Genomic DNA, 18,493 nt, shown 5'->3' on the forward strand with positions numbered 1-18,493 from the left:
AGGAATATAGAATGAATTTTGAGCTAGAGCTTTTATCATTGGTGTCTGCTGCTATTTAAAATCCTCTTGCATTTATACTCTTTAATAATTAGATTCCTCTTCACATTGCAGGGTCAGGGAAAGGATAAAGATTTGAATTCTAAGTCAGCCAGTGACCTCTCAGAAGACTTGTTCAAAGTACATGATTTTGATGTGAAGATTGATTTACAAGTTCCCAGCTCAGGTAGGTACCTGTGGGGATGGTGATGGCCCAGAACCAGATCACTCCGTGACTCGCTCAGCCAGCAAGAAGGCCTGCTGTTAGGGAAGAAATAGGGGTACCTGCTCATCAGTACTTAAAAAGGCCAGACTAAGAGAGGCTGCAGGTATGTTGAGAGCAAGCAGCCAGGAAGGCTGTCTGAAGGAGTGCAGCGTAAGATCTAAAACAACTTTGTAGGTACTTCAGATGCCAATGTGCTCTTCTTTCCCATAGAGTCAAAGGCTTTGGCCATCACCTCCAAGGCTCCGCCAGCCAAGGATGGGGCTCCAAAGAGATCTCTGAACTTGGAAGACTACAAAAAACGACGGGGGCTTATTTGAGCGCACCCAGCCTGCTGCTTCCGACCCTGCATGCCCCATCACAGTGCCCACCTTTCCTCTTTTCCTTTGATTTGCCCTCTTTGGGCTGGAGCAGCAGTAGAACTGGGAAGAGACTCTAAACTGCCAGTCATCTGTAATATAAACCATTTACTGTATAGACCTCCCTTGTCTGCACATCTCCCACCAACCCCAGGCAGGCCCTACCCAGAGCGGACCTGGGCTCTGGGGTTTTATCCATGTCTTTAGATTTGTGTTTGCCTTTTTTTTTTTCTTTTTTTTTTTCTTTTTTTGCAAACCAGCACAGTTCATTGGCCACTCTGCACGCATTCAGTATTACCGTGGAGCTGAGATTCTTGCTGGAGCCCCTGGTGGCAGTAGCAGCAGCACTGGGCAGTCTCCTCAGTGGATTGCCTTGGACCCAACCATTGAACATTTGGCACCTGACCTTTGTGGAGGGAGTGGGGACTGGGCACCTGCAGTCCTCCTTCCTCTCTCCTCATCTTTCTCTCCTTCCCATCTCTGTGGAAGAGAGGTTTTCAAAACCAATTTAGTTTCCCAAAAGTGTACATTTATGGGGAGGGAGGGGGGTCTATTTGAGAGAGAGAGAAAATGCGCGCGCGTGTGTATGTGTGTGTGCGTGTGTTTTGTGTGTATGTGTCTATGTGTGGATTTTTTTATCATTTTTTTAAAATGCAGTACTCTTTGTATCTAACAGTCTGTCATGGGTCTATAGCTGTTTCAGATATTTTTCAGCTGTACTTGAGCATCTGAAACTGCAAGAAAGAAACTCATTAAATGTGATTCTTCTTACTAAACAGGCCTGACTGCTGTAGCTGTGTAACTGCCCCTTCCCCACCTCCTCTTCCCCATCACCTCCTCACCTTGGAGAAAACTCCCCAGTCTGGCCTTTGCCCTCTAGGCCAGGGAGGAAAGCCTACGGCCAGGTACCAGGGAAGGTAGTGCAGGTGTCTCGCTGTCCCATGGAGACCAGGGCCCTCAGCTTCCGGCTGAACGCAGAGTGTATCTTTTCCCCACCCCTTATACTTGTCCCTTCCTAGTGATTCTGTTTTGTTGTTTCAGCAAGAATAATGTTTTGTTTTGTTTTTAAGAGCAAGTATTCAACATGAATGTGGAGAGAACGAACACAAAGATAGGTTGCAGATGTTACAAGCTTGTGCAGTTTCGTGTGTGTGCCTGTGTCTGTGTGTGTGTGTGTGTGTACATATATATGGTAAGCATATATATTGTTGTGCAGCTAGGGTAAAACCAGCAAAGAAGTGTGTGTGTCTTTATGAAATGTTTGAAAAGAGATAAGCGGACTGCTTGATAATCATTCTCAGGTGTAAAGCTCCAAGTGTAAATAAAAGTGGCATTTAACAAATCTTTTCAGAACAAAGTACAGCTGACTATATATATCAAGAACTAAGGTAAAGAAACAGCTGAGAGCTGCTAATTCCCACAAGAGGGAGAGAAATCTAAAAGCTTTGCTTGGTACTTCACCCTACTTTTCCGTAAGGAAGGGGGATGATGGGAATCATGGAGTTAAGTGGTATTTAAACATAAAAATGAAGTTGGTAACTCTTCTGGGTTGAATAGAGCCTCAGTGTTGCTTTAACTTAGTTTACACTTTTTTATTTAAAAAAAAAAAAGCAGCAATGGATGGTTTTTTAAAAGTATTGTGACTGTAAAATTGATAAATATGACTGTAACACAGCTATGTGGTAGCTGTGACACAGTTCGGTTGGGCAAAGGAATGGTGATGGACTTGTTAAAATCATATATACTTGAATAGTCCATTAACCAAAACTCTTTATAGGTTATTGTGTAAATGTGGAATCACAGACTGTTAAACATTGTCTGGACCCTGGCAGAGTCCCGGAGGCTGCTGGGACCTCTCCTATCATGACGAACTTGGACTATTTTTCTTTATTGTTTTAAAAGACATGAAATTATAGAATCCATACAATTTGCTGGAATCATTCTGGTCCACCATGTAGATCTGTATTTAGTATCATTTCGATTTGGAGAAGTGTCAATTACATTATGGCTGTGTAATAAAATTTTTATTAAAACTGCATCACACTGTAGCCACTTTGCCACATCCCCACATGCAGCTGCTGAAAATTTCCTTCTGAGATGCCAAACACAGCAGAGAGAAAAGCCAACCGAAGAAGACCCAAAAGTTAACTTAGTGCCTAAGTAGCCTACTTGATGACTGGAATTAACACTGAGGACTTGACCCCAGTCACAACTGAAGCAGGGTCTCTGAACTCAAGTCTTGACCAGGCATAAGATATTCATGGCTTTGTCCCACCAGCTGGAGCCTTTTGGTGGTTAGCAGTAGTTCTTGTGCTGAGGAATTCTTGCAGCAGTCCCCTGCTCCAGCCACCCGCCCCCTCCCCCCACGGCCCCACCCCTGTGGTTTCAGTATTGAAGGGCAAAGCCCCTAAGCCTATTTTACACGTTTTTAACTTCCAGGAACCAGAAAGGCCAATGTCCATATGCCTAGTTCATCATCTAAGTCTCTCTTGTTTCTGTAACTTCCCTCAAAAAGAATGCTTTTGTTTCTGTGAAATCCTGACCTGTCACTCAAACTATAGATATTTGTAAATAAACTTTATGCCCTGTTTCAACCAGGGGATCAAATTCAGTCCAAGGATTGCATCCAAAGTGGCAATTCTCAGTCGTGTTCTGAAAGTCCAAGAGGCCCACTTGTTCCGTTTCTCTCCTTCCTCTTTTCTTGACCCAGTACCTCCAAAAGTGAAAGTAGCTGTTTTCAACCCTTCAGCCTAGGGCCCCCAAAGCCTCCATGCTATGGTAGTTGTCTAGAGCCAGGGCAACCTCCAACTGGCCTGGTTTACTTCCTACCTTGGAAAATACAATTATGCTTTAACGAAAACTAGGTAGGCCCTGACACACTGTCCAGCTCTAGTGAGAGTCTGGTCCTCCCAGCTGTCGGTTGGCTAAGGGCACAGTTCCTTTGCTGTCCTGTTTTCTGCCTGTTGTATGAGTATGCCCCTAAACTGGGGAGCTCTGTAAGACTCACCAACCCTACTACTTGTAACTGTATCAGAGCTTTCTGACCATCTTTTAGCTAGGAAGGCAGATCCCAGGTCATCTGGAGAGATGGGAAACTGGGAGGTGACAATCACAAAATGGAAGGAACCTAGTTCAAGGCTGCCTCTGACCACTGAGGTTGCAATTATGACCACTGAGGTTTTCTCCAACTCCCTGTCATTTGCTACCTGACCATTGTGCGTTCCTGAATCCTAGAGAGTACAGTTTCTGCGCAGAGGACAGCCTGGCCCCTTTTATTTACCAGGGCCCAAACAGACAAGACAGCCCTTTGAGAATCTGTCTTGTCATCCCTGCTCCCAGTCAAAGGATCTGAAGGCTGCCACCTCTCCACTCCTCCAGCAGGATCAGAAAGAGTGTGACCTGACCTCCCTATCACCAACAACAGCAATTTAAAAACAAACAAACAAACAAAAAACAACTACCAAACCGAAAAATAGGGGTAAAGAAGTCCAACAAAGTTCTGATCCTCCCCACCGTGACCACCTTGATGCCGCCTTCAAAATACTCTTTTCCCCCTCATTTAGCTTTCGCTGGCCCTGAATTGCTAAGCGCATGTGGAGACCTCATCCTGCTAAACCACTCACATGTTCACCTCTCCTGGAATGCTCTGGTCTGTCTGCATCTATTTTCCCCGGAGAACTCATTCATTCTTCAGCACTCGGCTGAAGTCACCTCCTCCAGGAAGCCTTCCCTGAAGAGCCCCTCCCACTCGGGTGTGGGAGCACCTCCAGCCGGCTTCTCCAGGCGCAGCACTCACCACGATGTTCTGCTGTTATTTGTGAGTCCACCCCCAGCCTTGAACCTACGACCTCGAAATTTCCCTATCCCGAGCACCCAGCGCCGCCTAAACGCCCAGTAAACGCGGTGGAGAGAAGCGTTGCGGGGTGAGGGAGGTGGACGTCCAGCCTGAGGCGCCGTGTTGGGGGGATTCGACCCTTCCTCCCCCAGCCCCGTCTGTCCCCAGACCGCCGCGCGCTCGGCAGTGAGACCCCGCGGCACGGACGCAGCCCGCGGCGAGAAAGGTCTGCGGCGGGTCTGGGCGGGTCTGGGCGGGTCTGCGGAGCCGACGGCTTCGTGGCCTCTGCGCGCCCAGGCCCGGCCCGGCCCGCGCCCCGCCAGAAGGCGGTCGGCTGCCTGCTCGAGCGCGCGCCCGCACCGTCAAGCTTGAACCGCGTGGGGCTCGCGTCGGTCCCGGGGTCCTGCTAGTTGGAAACGGGGGCCTCAGCTTTCGGGCGCGCTTCTGCAGCGTGACCGAGGTGCCCTTCGGCCCCTGACACCCAGGCGGGCAGGCCCTGGCTTCCAGACCCCAGCTTGCTCGAAGAAGCTTCGGGTGACCCTGGTGCCGACCGTCAGCGGAGGGCCTGCGGGCTCGGCGCCCAGCCCTCGGGGGGATGTCAGGCCGGCTGGCAGAGCAATCACCCACAAAATGAAAGACTGTGCCTGCTCCCCTCGGCATTTAGAGGGTTGGGGCTGTCGGGATGGGACAAGAGGACCGCACCCGAGGGCTCTTAGGGCAGCCCCGAAGCCCCGCCCCGCCCTTCCACGTCCCCTCGGCCTGTACCTGGCCCTGGGAGAGAGCGCTGTAGGCTCCAAGTCTGCAGAAAAGGAGGGAGAAGCACAGGGACTCAGGCTCCTGGGAGGGATGGAAAGCCTTGTTTCTGAAGTGTGTCAGGAGAGAGCATGTTCCTCTTGCGCGCACACGGGGTGGTGACACATTTTGTTCCTTTTAGATAAGACTGATTCAGATGGTGGAGGGTCAGTGGGCACTGCTGGCTCTCTAGTCCAGCTAAATGAGCCTCGCATCCAGTCCCAGAATATTCCTGGTTAGGATCGCAGATGGCATGGAGAGGGGAAACCCAGAGGTAAGGGAAAGGGCCTGGCAAAGAAAGGTGAAGGCATTCACTCACTGCTCCTCCTGGGAGGAAAGAAACCTCCAGTTCCTACCCATCCTCAAGTTCCCCTGCACCCTGGGTCTGGCCGGCTCGCCACTGGCATGCTCTGAGCAGAGAAGGGCTTCGGGCTGCTCAGGGAATGTGGGGATGCATGAAGCTTCTGAAAGACCAAGGTTCCCAGGATCTCACTGACAGTCCCTTGGAAAGGAGTAAGTGCGGCCGTGTTGCAGCCTGGGGCCTGTTTTCTGGTTGGGTCACTTCTTGTCCATTTCCTTCCCAGAAGACAATGTGAATGCTACACCACCAACACTCTCGGTGAAGAAGGGGTTCATGGGAAGTCCTTGTTCCTATATCCTTTTCACCTAGCACAGTGCCTGGTTCAGAGCAGCTGCTCAATGGACGTTTGTTTGCTCTGTGAGTGAGTGAATGAATCACTGATATTGTCACAGAATATTGGACTCCTGGAGAACACCAGGCTCCACACAGTATGTCTATAAGTTGTGATTAGAGGAACCACCTGGCCACCTGGCCGAGAGGACCATGTGTCACTGTCCCCTACCCCCACGCCCCGACATACCCACAATGACTCTGGTCTCTCTGGCTAGGGCTTCAAGTCCCCTCAATCAACAGGTGCCCCATTCAGGAGCGCAGATCAAAGGCTGTGTTCCATCCCCTCTCCTCTTGGTGAGAGGCCCTACCTGTGAGTCTTTTTTTTTTTTAAGATTATTTATTTATGCATACAAGAACTGGGGTACAGGCCGGAGGTGGGGTAGTGGCGAGAGGATTCACCAGAGACAGAGTAGGGAACTGAACAGGCAGATCTACTGAAACACTGCTGAGGGGAGCAGCAGGCGAGACAGGAGAGGTCTGCTGTGCCATGTGGGTAGCTCCCTGGCCGGGGATCGAACTCGTGCTGCAGTAGCTGCAGATAGCTTGGTAGGTTTCCTCTTAACCCCTTGCATCATCAGGGAGACCCCCTACCTGTGAGTCTTGGGAAGCAGTGACCTTGCTCCTGCCCTGGGTCCACTAGTGCTGCCCTGGAGGAAAGGCAGGGGAAGGTCAGGGCTAAATGAGGCAAGTCCCCAGAAGCCTCCCACCTCTCACATGCTTTTTTCCAGGTCCTGTGCCCCAGGGATTTTCCCCCCTTAGAGATGTAGCCCTTAAGACTGATAAATCCAGAAGACCAGGGAGAGGAGTGATAACTCAGGAACCCCAGAAAACTACAGGAGAACCCCTGAACTGAAATGCCACAAGAAAAAAATCCATTCTCTCCTTGGACATATGAATGGCCTTGTGGATAAGTCTGTGACTTGTGTGGCCTATCTCAGAACAGCCACCTAGTGACCATTTTTTGCAGCATATCAGAGACCTTTCCTCTCCCTCCATAGTAGACAGTTTAATATTCTCTCTTCACATTCCTCTAGCCATGCCATCGCACACCCTCAAGCACTGGAGAAACTGAGGCACAAAGAACCAGATTTTAGGATTCAAAGGGTTATTCTTGACCCAGAGGATATGAGAGCCCCTTGACTTTCTCCCACAGATACACAGGGATAGCCACGCCCTGGGCCTTCATGTTTCTCCCCTGTGGTTGGTGGAGGCCAGCTCTGCCTTCCTTGGGTAAGGAACAGGGGCTGAACGACAAGATGTTATTGAGAGAAGTAGCATAACGCAAGGAGAGGGCAGGAGACCTAACCAGGACACACCCTGGCTTTTCCACCAAGTGTCCGCATGGCTATATGCAAGAGCCTTAATCTCCCTGGTTGAGTCACTTTACTCTTTTTTTAAAAAAATTATTTATTTATTTATACAAGCACTGGGTACAGTCAGAAGCGCGGGAGGGTGAGAGAATTCACCAGAGCCAGAGCGGGGAGCAGAGCAGGCAGAAGGACCAAAGTACACTGCTGAGGGGAGCAGCGGGCGGCAGGAGAGGTCTGCGCGCCATGTGGGACCCTCCTCTGGTGGCCGGGGAGTGGCCCGGGAGCCACCGGGGAGGCCCAAGTCACTTTATTCTTTTGCTAAGGGCGGTTCCCACTCTCCACCCCTAGAAAGGTAGCTCTCATTTCAATACCCATTTCCAGGTTTGCCCTTACCTTTCTGGTGAGAAACACCTGGGCAGATATGACAAAGAAGTCCTCTTTGGTTGCTGCCCTTGGCCAAGGGCCTGATACAAGAAAAGGCACTGCCCCTGAATTTTCTCTTGGCGGCCAGGATGGAGACCTAGTTCCCAGCCTGCGTGTGCCTCCAACATTGCCCACACACTGCTGGGCACCCAGGTGGGCAGTACATGTCCTTCCTTGACAGTTCTGGCTCATTCTCCACTCTGCGTATGCCACCCGCCCCTGCCCCCTTCTGTGGGCGGCACCTTCCCAGATGCTGTGGACCCTGGTAGTTCCAAAGGAGGGAGAGACGTGGAGGGGGCAAGGGTGTTTCTGGGTTTTCAAGCTCTAGAGTACGCCCTTCCCACTAACACCGAGGTTCCGGCGACCTCTGCCTCGAGGAGGAAGCCTGTGCTACCCCACAGTTCTCCACCCAGGACTCAAACTCCCGTATTTCTCTCTCTTACCCCTTCACTCCCATCCTCTCTACCTGCCACTCCTTCACTTGCATGCATTCCCCCAGGACATGCTCCCTTCTTCGTGGCGAGGATTTCCCTTCCCTCGTTGGATCCTCCTTTCTCTCTCCCTCTGGTCATCCTGGAGTTCTGGCTGAAAGGAGGAGGGAAGGAAACTTCTGCATTGCTTCACTCAGAGCTGGAGCACCTCCTGCGGGTGCTCTCTCCACAGGCCCCAGCCGCCCTTCAGCGCCGGGTGCCTGATGAGGGGTCCTCACCGGCGGCATTTGGGGGAAGACAAGAATCCCTGAGAAATCCCGGCTTCTATGCAGCTGGGACTTGCAGCTCAGCTGACCACTCACCTGGGAAGCGGGTGAAGACCCGCCAAGAGCGATGCCCCCACGAGCCGCATTATTGCAGTGCAGGAAAACCTCCCGGGCATCTGTGGGCTCTTCCAGAGGCTCCGGTGAGGTTCCCTAAATTTACCAGTGAGGAAGCAGGACTCTGAGGGCTCAAGGGGCTGCCTAAAAGCACATCTAGAATGTGGTGCAATAGAGAGCGGCTCTTCCTACCCCCCCCCCCCGCACTAAAACTGTTCTCACCTTTTAGAGATTCCACACTTCTCGTTCTGTTTTATTCTCACAGCAATCCTAAGAAGTGGCAACAACCTTGCGGAGGAGAACCAGCAGTTCAAGGAGGTGCAATGACTTGCTCAGGGCCACCAAGGCCAGAGCTCCCCAGGGAAGCAGGAAGAAGGGCTCCGTCCACCCCCCCCACCCCCGGCCCCGGACGTGGCCGAGGCCTGCGCTCACCACCTGGAGGCATCCAGGACCCGCCTCCTGACCTTGTTCCCTGCCCTCCGCGAGGCGGGGAGCTCGGGAGGGAGCGACCTCAGTTGGTCCCAGGATAGTCCCCTCTGGGGGCTCACTGAGTGGGGTGAGGCTCCTTCGCGAGGCTGACGGCCCAGCCCGACCTCTGGGCGGCAGAGGCTGAGGGTGGAGAAAAGCCGCGGCCCGGGAGACTCGGACAGCTCGGCCCGGGATGCCCCGAACTCGGAAAGGAGCTCGGAGGAGCCGCGGCGAGCGCAAGAGCGGGGCCGGCTCCTCTCCGGCGGGGGCAGAGCCCGGGGCGGCGCCAGCGGGGCTTCTTCCCAGCCCCGGAGCCGGGAGCAGCTGGAGGGCCCGGGGGCGGAGCGGCCCCGCCCGAGTCCTCGGGCCGCGCGGGGGGGCCGCGGGGCCGGGCTGGGTCGGCGTCCACGCGGTCCGGGCTTCCCGGCCGCCGGAGCCCTCCCCGCCGGGCCCGTCCTCGCCGGCCCGCGCTTTCCCTGAAAGCGAAAGGAGTGGGCGGGGGGCGCGGCCGAGGCGGGGCCGGGCGGGCGGGTGGCCGCGCAGGCTCCGCCTCGGGGCAGTCCCGAGCCGGGGGCGCCGAGCGCCTCCATTCCCCGCCGCGCCGCGGGCTGGTGGGCTCCGCTGCGGCGCCGCTGCCGGGACATGACCCTGCCCGGGGGCCCGACGGGCATGGCGCGGCCTGGGGGCGCGGGGCCCTGCAGCCCGGGGCTGGAGCGGGCCCCGCGCCGGAGCGTCGGGGAGCTGCGTCTGCTCTTCGAGGCGCGCTGCGCCGCGGTCGCCGCGGCCGCCGCTGCGGGGGAGCCCCGGGCCCGCGGGGCCAAGCGGCGCGGGGGCCAGGTCCCCAACGGGCTCCCGCGCGCGCCCCCGGCCCCGGTGATCCCGCAGCTGACGGTGACGGCCGAGGAGCCCGACGTGCCCCCGGCCAGCCCCGGGCCGCCCGAGCCCCAGGGCGGCTGGCTCCCGGCCGCGGGCTCCGCGCACCTGCAGCAGCCGCGCCGCCTGTCCACCTCGTCGCTGTCCTCCACCGGCTCCTCGTCGCTGCCCGAGGACTCGGAGGACGACCTGCTCAGCGACAGCGAGAGCCGCAGCCGCGGCAACGTGCAGCTGGACGCGGGCGAGGACGCGGGGCAGGTACCGGCGCGGGGGCGGGGCCAGCGCGGCGGGGCCGCAGCCGCGGGGACGCGGGGTCCGGGGCTCCCTCTGCCGAGCGCGCGCTCCCACCGTTGACGGGGGCGCCCGGGCCGGGGCGAAACCCCAGGCCGCCCCGGCGCTTTTCCAGCTCGCGCCCCGGGGCGAGCCGGGGGAAGAGCGGGGCCCCGCGAGGGGCCGGGGGCGCGGCGCCGGCGCGCGGGGGGCGCGGGGGTCGGGGGGCGCCCCGCGAACTCTGGCGGAAAGGGGCGAACGAGTCTTCCTCTCTCCCCGCCCCCTCTCCGGCGCCGCGGCCCCACCCCCGCCGTTGCCACGGTTTCCCTCTCCTGAGTGGGAGTGGAGCGAGCTCCAGGCGCTGCGCCCCGAGCCGCCGCCGTCTGCTCGGGCGCCCGCGCGGGGCGTGGACGCGGGGGGGGCGCGCGGCCGGCGGCCCTGGCACCCGAGCGCCCCGCTCAGTGCTCGCGCTCGGAGCCCGGGGCAAGGTAAACTGAGGCAGACAGCGCGGGATCCCCCGCCGGGCTCGGCCTCTGGCAGCCTGGGGGTCCCGGGCCCAGGTTCGCCTCCCGGGTCACCCGGGTCGGGGGTCGCGAAGCCTCCGGGTACCTGCCCCCGCGGGGCGCGCGGCGCCCAGGGCCGCCGTCTTAGCCTCGTGGTAATCGAGGCCAAATACTTGGCATAACTGCCCGGTCGGCGCACAGGAGAAGCTCTAGGTCCACTTCGTGCGAGTGTTCCCGGAGCCGAGGGAGAGGCGCGGGCCGCGGGCACGCGGGGGGAGAGGCCCGGGGCGCGGCCTGGAGCAGCCGCTGCGGCGCGCGGGCTGCACGCGCGGGGACCTGGCCCGCGCTGGGTCCGCGGCTGGGTTCACCCCGACACTCCACCGTGCGCAGAGGCGGCGCGCTTTGTGCCGCCAGGAGAGAAAGAAAGTCGCGCCGAGCAGGAACACACCCGCCCCAGGCGCAGGGTGCGGGGAGTCCCCCTCCGCGCCCGGGCTAGGGGTGCCCCGACCCCTACGGGGAGGCGGGTGCCGCCGAGGGCTTTCCGAAAGCGGTGGAATGTGGAGCAAGGCGAGGACCGCTCCCTCCCCACCTCCTTGAAAATCCGGAGCAGTCGCCCTGGGTCCGCCGCGCCCCGCCGCTCAACTCCCTGACAGCTGAGAGGCGGGCGCGGGAGGGAAGGCGCCCCGAGGGCAGCCCCCCGCCCCCCTTCCGCCCGCAGGCGGCCGAGCTGCGCGCCGCGCGGGCCCTCCCCGCGGGGTCAGACTCCGGGGACGGGGCGCGGCTGCGCCCCAGGCTTTGGCGTCTCCCCCCCTGACCCCCGGCGGCCCCGGGCGCGCCGGCGCGGGAGCAGATGGCCGCGGAGGGCCCTTCCAGCCCTGCGACTGTGTCTCCCGGGCCTTCCCAACCCCCAGCCCGCCGGGGCCTCCCCGAAGGCAAACAGCCACGGCGGCGGCAGATAAGCCCGGGGCTGTTGACAGAGGCCGCCTGCGTCCGCGTGGAAGGGCCCGGCGCGGACTTTGCCTCGCCGCGGGTCCGGGAGCGGCCTCAGGGCTTCCCGGGGCAGGAAGCTGAGCCCCTCGGGCTTCCCGAAGGGTGCGCCGCGAGAAGGGCGCGCTGGGAACCCCCAGCTCCGGGGCCTCTTGCCCTCGGGCCTTGGGGGATAAAGACGCCGCAGGAGGCCCGGGAAAAGTCTCCAGGTCTCCGCCGGCACGTGCATCCTTCCCCTGCTCTCCTGGGGCCCCGCGCAGCCTGCCCGGAGCTCGGAACCGGCGCTCCCAAGGGGAGCTGGCACTCCCGAGCAGCCTGCTCCTTCCCAGGGGGCCTTTCCTCTCGTAGAGAGAGCCGGGCTGTTCTGTGGGAGGCCAAAGTCATGGGCAGGGGAACCCTCACAGGCGGGAAGAGTTGGGGGCCTTCCCCCAAGGGCAGCTGCCATGGCTTACTCTTAGGCCTCCCCTACCCCTTAGAACAACTTTGAGGTGCTGCTGTGGCGCCTGTTCATCTGGGTCTGTCAGTGCTCCGGGACAGGTAAGGAGACCTGGATGCCATCCCATCCTGGACCCAGAACTCCCATACTTCACTTTTCTAATTATAGAGCAGAATTTAGGTTAAGAGTTCCTTTTTAAAAAGTAAATGCCCCTGGGAGGGTGAAGTCGTGGGTCACTTGTACCTTAGTGCAGATCCTTTTATAAATTTAAACTGATTGCTCTTCCCACCGCCACAGAGTGCCAGTTTGACGGGGGCAACTGGATGGTGGGAAGGGGGTGGCTGGTGGAGCACGTCAACCAGGGACTGGAGGGCTGGGGGTGCTGAGTGGGATTCTAGGGACTCGCACTGTGTGGGTATGAGCACCACAGGGAAAGAAGCTACACTGGTTTTAGAAGCCCAACTCCTCAGGCTTCCAAAGAGAATATAGACAAGAGCAGGGTCTGAGGCTAGTGTCTCCCCAAAGGCAGCTGCTTCCCGTTCAGCCCCAGGGGTGAGGACTTAGCAGAGGGTCCTCCTGTGATTTCATCAGAGTCTTACACACGGTCAGCTCCCCTGAGCTTTTTTGCCCTGCAAGTCGGTTTCTCAGACTTCTGCAGGGTGTAGACTGGGCAAGAGGGTGAGGCGTTGGCCCCCTTTTCAGCTAGAATTCACCCTAGCATAATAAACCTGCTTTCTGATATCCGCAGGCGAAAAGCCTTACCTGCTCCAAAATATCTTCCCTGCTGTTATTCATGTGCCAAAATCCCCACCCACCCTCCCATCCATCCACCCACCGAAGAATGATTCTCCAGGAGCATTTTTGAATACATGCATTTTTATATGCAGCATGTTCCCTGGAAGAGGTGGCTCTTTAAGATGGAAAATGGCAGCGCGTTCCATGACATTTGTGTCAACATTTGTGTCAGTGGTGGAATCCTGTTCCACAGTTACTGGCAGGGGCGCTGAATTCTGTCACGCTAACCTCGGGAAGTGGCTGGGAGGCCTCTATGGATATCATGGAGATGGAAGCTCTTTGGAACCTGCATGGCTGGAAACAGCCTTAGTCACGGCTGCTCTTGAATGATAGGATTCTCACAAATTCAGAGAGAGAGAGAGCAGCTGTTGACCCCACTTTCCCCCAGCTTGGGGGCAAGTCAAATCTGTGTTACCACAGTTCAGTCAAGGAGCAGTTAAGTGGCGCAGGAGTTTAGGTACTGAGTCCTCCTAGTCTAGCAGACCTTCTTGCCTTACTCTCTGCAGGAAAGAACAGAAGGTTCTCCCATCTCACTTGAGGCTGGTTCCCCCTCCCACTGGAATGACTGTAGAACTAGATATACCCTCTGATTAAGTCCATTCTGGTCCCAGTGTCCCCCAAATTCTGCCAATAGGGCTCTCTAGCTACCTGAAGCTCACCATTAAACCTATTCCTTTGGGTGAAGGTAAAAGTATCCAGTGTTTCCCCAGATTTATTTTCTTCTTCTTCTTCTTATTTTTTTGTGTAGAACTGGGGTATAGGTCAGAGGTACAGGGTGGGGGGAATGTGAGAGAATTCACCAGCGACAGAGTGGGGAGCAGAACAGGCGGATCTACTGAAATACACTGCTGAGGGGAGCAGCGGGCGAGGCAGGAGAGGTCTGCTGTGCCATGGGGGTCACCTCCCGGGCCTGACTGAACGCAGACAATAGTGGCGATAGCACTGAGACTCACCCCTGTGCCACCAGGAGGCCCCAATTGTTCCACTTCATAACTGCAGATCACTTCACCCATACAATGCTCTTTCTCATGTGGGTCTCATTTGGCCCTCAAAGGGAGTCAGGGCAGTACCTTGGAATGTACCTTCTGAGGCAGTTGGAACCTGGGGAGGGAGTGGGGCTGGTGGAGAGCTTCAGCGGGAGACTGGGAGTCTGGAGGCAGAGACTCAGGGGATGCTAAGTCCTCTGAGCCTTGATTTCCTTCTGTAAAATTTCCTTGATTTCCTTCTGCTGCTGCCTTCTGCACTTGTTGTGCGTGTGCATCATCATTGTCATCGCAATTCTCAACTGAGTGTGGGAGAGAGGGCAGGGGATGGTTCTGCTGAATACACATGGCACATACATCTTCCTGGAATTTTACTTGAGGATTTGGACGTGGGAGAGTTTTATAATAAAACTTGGATTTATTATGCTGCAGATATTATGCTTGTATATATTTAAAGACCAAAAATGGGAGTTTTGAAAGAGATGTCATGTGTCTAGTGGGCTGCTTCTGGCTACACCCCCAGATCCCTGGGGATTGGACACGTGACCACACCCTATTGTGCCATATAGGGACTGGAGAAGGGAAGCAGGAGCAGCGCTATCTGAATGAAGATGGGAGAGTGCCTGGTAGGCAGTGAGCAGCCAGGAAATGGAGGCTCCTGTTACGGCAGCGGCAGCGCTGTCCTCCCTGAGGAAACTCACGATGACCACATCAGCTCCACTCAGCTAGAGAGCGACAGAACCAACGCCTAACTCCCCATCCAACTCTTCCTCACTAACCCCATCTCCCCACGGAAAGGACTTTATAGTCAGCCGCTTCTCCCTGCTTAGGCCACCACCCAGTTGTCCCTGTGGCCAAGGAGCCTGGACACGCGCGTGCGCGCACTCACACACACACACACACACATCTGTAACTCCTCTAAAAGGCAGGCATCAGACACAATTTGGATGAACAAACCCGTGCACTTCACAGCGTAGACACGCGACTGATAAGTTTTAGGTGGGAAGGGGGAAGGTCTAGGGTTGCCCTCTGGGTTGGGCAGAGAAGCAATGGTCAGAAGGGCATGGGTTCACCCACAGCTACATTTCCCTCACAGGTTCATCTTAGATGAAAGGCCCTCAGCGCTGCATCCCACTTTTTTCCCCCCTCAAAGACTTATTTATTTATTTCCCCCCAAAGATTTATTTATACAAGCACTGGGTACAGTCAGAAGCGCGGGAGGGTGAGAGAATTCACCAGAGCCAGAGTGGGGAGCAGAGAAGGCAGAAGGACCCAAGTACACTGCTGAGGGGAGCAGCGGGGCGGCAGGAGAGGTCTGCGCTCCACGTGGGAGCAGCCGGGGATCGAACCGGTGCTGCAGAGGCTGGGGGGGGGGCAGCTTCGCAACCCAGCGCTCAACCGCTGCGCCACCACCGGGGAGGCCCAGGCATCCCACTTTCTAAGCTCAGGTTTCTGGGTCAGTATCAGGACTGAGGGTGTCCTGGACCTTGCAAACTGATGAGGAGTGATATGGAATCCAGGAATAGCATGAGGGGCTTTGCCTCTTGCCATTCTCTCTTCAGGCCCTGCAAGGCTGGCCTCCCCGCCCTGAGTCTTTATTTTCTTAAATGAGTGGAACCAGCATTCCCAAGTTCAGTCACTCTCCATTTGTCCAGCTTCATGCCAATGAATAGGGGGTGAGAGGGGGAGAGGCGCTGCCATACTCCAGCCTCATTTTTTGCTCATAACCCAATGCAAGTGATTATCTCCCCATTTTACAGAGGAAGAAACTGATGCTCAGAGGCTTGTTTCACAGGCCCCAGAATCTCTTGAGGTATTGGTAAATCCTCACAAATTCTTGGTCCTGCCCCAGACCTACCCAGAATTTCCCTGAGGCCAGAGAATCTGCATGTTAACAAGGGTGACCATCAGATGTTTCTCATGTTCATAAAAGTTCTAAAACCTCCACAGAACAGTTCTGTAACCTGCCCACGCAGCTTGTGAACGGAAAGGGCAGAGCTGCAGGGCCAAGCTGAGCCTTTCCACAGACACCCAGTCCGGGATTACTTTCAGTACACTGGAAAGCCTGTGTGCCTGGTCTGTATACTGTTCCCGGGGCCTGTCTTAGTGCCCCACAGGGGCAGGCCACAGACACGCTTTCCTCGACTGAACGAAAGAATCAGCAGCCCTGGCTGCTCGCGGGGTGGCAGGGCAAGACCGTGTTTCCAAGGAGGGAGGGCTGATGCACCCAGTGCTGAGGCGCTGACGGCAGACCCACACCGTGTCGCTTTCAGAAAAGCCACTGGCAGAAGATCCGCACCATGGTGAATCTCCCGGTGATGAGCCCCTTCAAGAAGCGATACTCCTGGGTGCAGCTGGCGGGGCACACGGGTGAGCAGACGGCAGGTGAGGGTGGCGGGGCGTCGGGGAGGAAGGGCCTGGGTCACGCTCACCGGTGCCGTCTGCAGGGAGTTTCAAGGCGGCGGGCACCAGCGGGCTGATCCTGAAACGAAGCTCCGAGCCGGAGCGCTACTGCCTGGCGCGGCTCATGGCGGACGCCCTGCGCGGCTGCGTGCCGGCCTTCCACGGCGTGGTGGAGCGCGACGGCGAGAGCTACCTGCAGCTGCAGGACCTGCTGCACGGCTTTGACGGGCCCTGCGTCCTGGACTGCAAGATGGGCGTCAGGTACGCGTGTGCCCGGCCGGTTCTGACCCGGACCGAGCTGGGGCGCAGGGCGGGGAGGAGGGCTTGGCGCCGCGCCCCGGGCCACCCTCAAGCCCCGGGGGCTGCCTGCGCCTCTGCAGGACTTACCTGGAAGAGGAGCTGACGAAAGCCCGGGAGCGACCCAAGCTGCGGAAGGACATGTACAAGAAGATGCTGGCGGTGGACCCCGAGGCGCCCACCGAGGAGGAGCACGCGCAGCGCGCCGTCACCAAGCCCCGCTACATGCAGTGGCGGGAGGGCATCAGCTCCAGCACCACCCTTGGTTTCCGCATCGAGGGCATCAAGGTGGGCCAGGCCCGCTTCGCTTTGCGCCGCCCTGGCCTTTCTTCTGCCCCGGCCCCAGCGCGCGGGGTCTGCCCTTCTTGCCGACCCCCCACCCTCCCGAGGAGGCACCCTGTGGCGCCGTCTCCGCCTCGCTGTCCCTGGCGGCCAACATCCTGGGAGGTACCGCTGCTTAGCCTGATCCTCTCCCCTCAGGGGGTGCGGAGCCCCTAACATTTCCTGTCCCGCCTCCTTCAGAAAGCCGACGGCTCCTGCAGCACCGACTTCAAGACCACGCGCAGCCGGGAGCAGGTGATTCACGTCTTCCAGGAGTTTGTGGAAGGGGATGCCGAAGTGTTGGTGAGGCCCGGAATCTGCAGCCCTGCCGTGTTGCGGGCCCGAAGCTGAGGGGTGTCCCCGGGGCATCCAGTAGAGCGTCCTCCCCTGGGTGACTCCCACTGCAGTCTTTACCGCCCGTGTTGTCATTTTTTCCTTCCTTCTGGGTGGCACCCACGAGGGAGCCCGTATTTTCCTAAGGCCTTTGCTAAGCCTCGCGAGCAGGCGTCGCGGCCCCTGATACTAGCAAGGGCTCAGGTGGCGTTTCCTTGACCGGCCCTCGCCCTCTACCCCACCCTCTCCAGAGGAGATACCTGAACCGCCTGCAGCAGATCCGAGACACCCTGGAGGTCTCTGAGTTCTTCAGGAGGCACGAGGTGAGCTGAGCAGCGTCAGGTGTGAGGCTGTGCGGGCTGCAGCGGGCACGGGGTGGAGGGTGCGGGCAGGGCACGCCGGGCTCTGAGCTCCCTGTGTGGGGCCCGGCAGGTGATCGGCAGCTCCCTCCTCTTCGTGCACGACCACAGTCATCGCGCTGGAGTGTGGCTCATCGACTTCGGCAAGACTACGCCCCTCCCCGACGGCCAGACCCTGGACCACCGGCGGCCTTGGGAGGAGGGCAACCGCGAGGACGGCTATTTGCTGGGGCTGGACAATCTCATTGGCATCCTGGCCAGTCTGGCCCAGAGATGAGGCTGGGCCCCTGTCCCCGCAGACGGGAGGGTCTGACAGATGGACGGCGACTGCGTCCCGTCCCTGTCGTGCATGTGGGCTAAGAACTGAAACCCCGCGGTGCGGGGCGGCTCACATGGTCCAGCAGGACCAGGTGCCAACCTCTTGGGGCGCACTGCTGCATGTGCAGCGGGAGCGGTGCCCACGCTAGCCCCAGCATTTCCAGAGCCTATGACACTAATATACAGGGGCAGGGTGGGACAATAGGCTTCGTCCTCAGCTCAGCTCTTCTGAGGGGGCTGCTTACCTTTCCAGAGAGGATGGAAAATGAATTTTATTTCGCAAGCACTAGAGCTATTGGTCTAAACTCACACTACGATGGACTCCCCTTCCCAATAAAAGGAAAAGACACCAGCTTCGGCGACTCCAGCCTCATCCCCTCCCTCCGCTGATGCTCCTTCTCAGTTCTCTGGCATCCCTCGCATCCACTTAGGTTACTGGAGGGTAGAAGAAGAGGTCTTTAGTAGAGATGTCTAGGGATGGTTGCTCCCAGATGAAGGATGCTCGGGGAGGAAAGCAATCCACAAAGGCTTCCTGCAGGAGGCAGTTTGACTCTCCTCCCACCCCTGGGAGGTCACCTCTTTGATCCGAAGATAAAAGGCTGGGAGTGGCCAGGCTCTTCCCCAGGAGACCTGGCATTGGTTTCCAGGGCAGAGAGTCCAGTGA

The 18,493-nt window shown here is 57.6% G+C and overlaps 2 protein-coding genes and 1 long non-coding RNA gene across 6 annotated transcripts in view; 2 read left to right on the forward strand and 1 right to left on the reverse strand.

Annotated features, from left to right (window-relative positions):
- Positions 1-2,931, forward strand: part of RTF1 (RTF1 homolog, Paf1/RNA polymerase II complex component) — a 65,030-nt gene extending 62,099 nt beyond the window's left edge. Inside the window, exons 17-18 of the mRNA XM_037502258.2 lie at positions 112-223; positions 473-2,931. Of these exons, the coding sequence (XP_037358155.1) occupies positions 112-223; positions 473-579 (219 nt within the window). The 3' untranslated portion in view covers positions 580-2,931. The remainder of the gene's footprint in view (positions 1-111; positions 224-472) is intronic.
- Positions 2,932-3,858: 927 nt separating this feature from the next.
- ITPKA (inositol-trisphosphate 3-kinase A) lies at positions 3,859-18,282 on the forward strand. Of its 2 annotated transcripts, none has more exons than XM_054700728.1 (7): positions 3,859-4,435; positions 16,072-16,168; positions 16,246-16,462; positions 16,582-16,786; positions 17,021-17,122; positions 17,404-17,475; positions 17,585-18,279. In XM_054700728.1, the coding sequence occupies exons 1-7, from the start codon at positions 4,145-4,147 to the stop codon at positions 17,786-17,788; spliced, it is 1,188 nt and encodes a 395-aa protein (XP_054556703.1). In that variant the 5' UTR covers positions 3,859-4,144; the 3' UTR covers positions 17,789-18,279. The 2 variants fall into 2 exon arrangements, with proteins under 2 accessions (XP_054556703.1, XP_037358156.1); XM_037502259.2 differs by lacking the exon at positions 3,859-4,435 and adding an exon at positions 9,594-10,082 and having other exon boundaries at positions 17,585-18,282.
- On the reverse strand, positions 6,263-8,866 carry LOC119238515 (uncharacterized). Of its 3 annotated transcripts, none has more exons than XR_008553927.1 (4): positions 8,706-8,866; positions 8,466-8,579; positions 8,139-8,257; positions 6,263-6,586 (listed from the first exon to the last, which is right to left on the reverse strand). It is a non-coding gene; the product is annotated as an uncharacterized LOC119238515 (long non-coding RNA). The 3 variants fall into 3 exon arrangements; XR_008553929.1 differs by lacking the exon at positions 6,263-6,586 and adding an exon at positions 7,488-7,713; XR_005123594.2 differs by lacking the exon at positions 6,263-6,586 and having other exon boundaries at positions 7,488-8,257.
- Positions 18,283-18,493: the final 211 nt, after the last annotated feature.

The sequence above is a fragment of the Talpa occidentalis genome, unplaced genomic scaffold, assembly GCF_014898055.3.
Source record: "Talpa occidentalis isolate TD23 unplaced genomic scaffold, MPIMG_talOcc4v2.1 talOcc4.11, whole genome shotgun sequence".
Taxonomy (NCBI): Eukaryota; Metazoa; Chordata; class Mammalia; order Eulipotyphla; family Talpidae; genus Talpa; species Talpa occidentalis.

Bases quoted from the DNA above. Each gene is read 5' to 3' on its own strand.
- ITPKA (XM_037502259.2), top strand. From the start codon at position 9,594: ATGACCCTGCCCGGGGGCCCGACGGGCATGGCGCGGCCTGGGGGCGCG. The intron at 10,083-16,071 runs GTACCGGCGCGG...TGTCGCTTTCAG, and splicing joins CGGGCGAGGACGCGGGGCAG to AAAAGCCACTGGCAGAAGAT. The intron at 16,787-17,020 runs GTGGGCCAGGCC...CGCCTCCTTCAG, and splicing joins TCCGCATCGAGGGCATCAAG to AAAGCCGACGGCTCCTGCAG.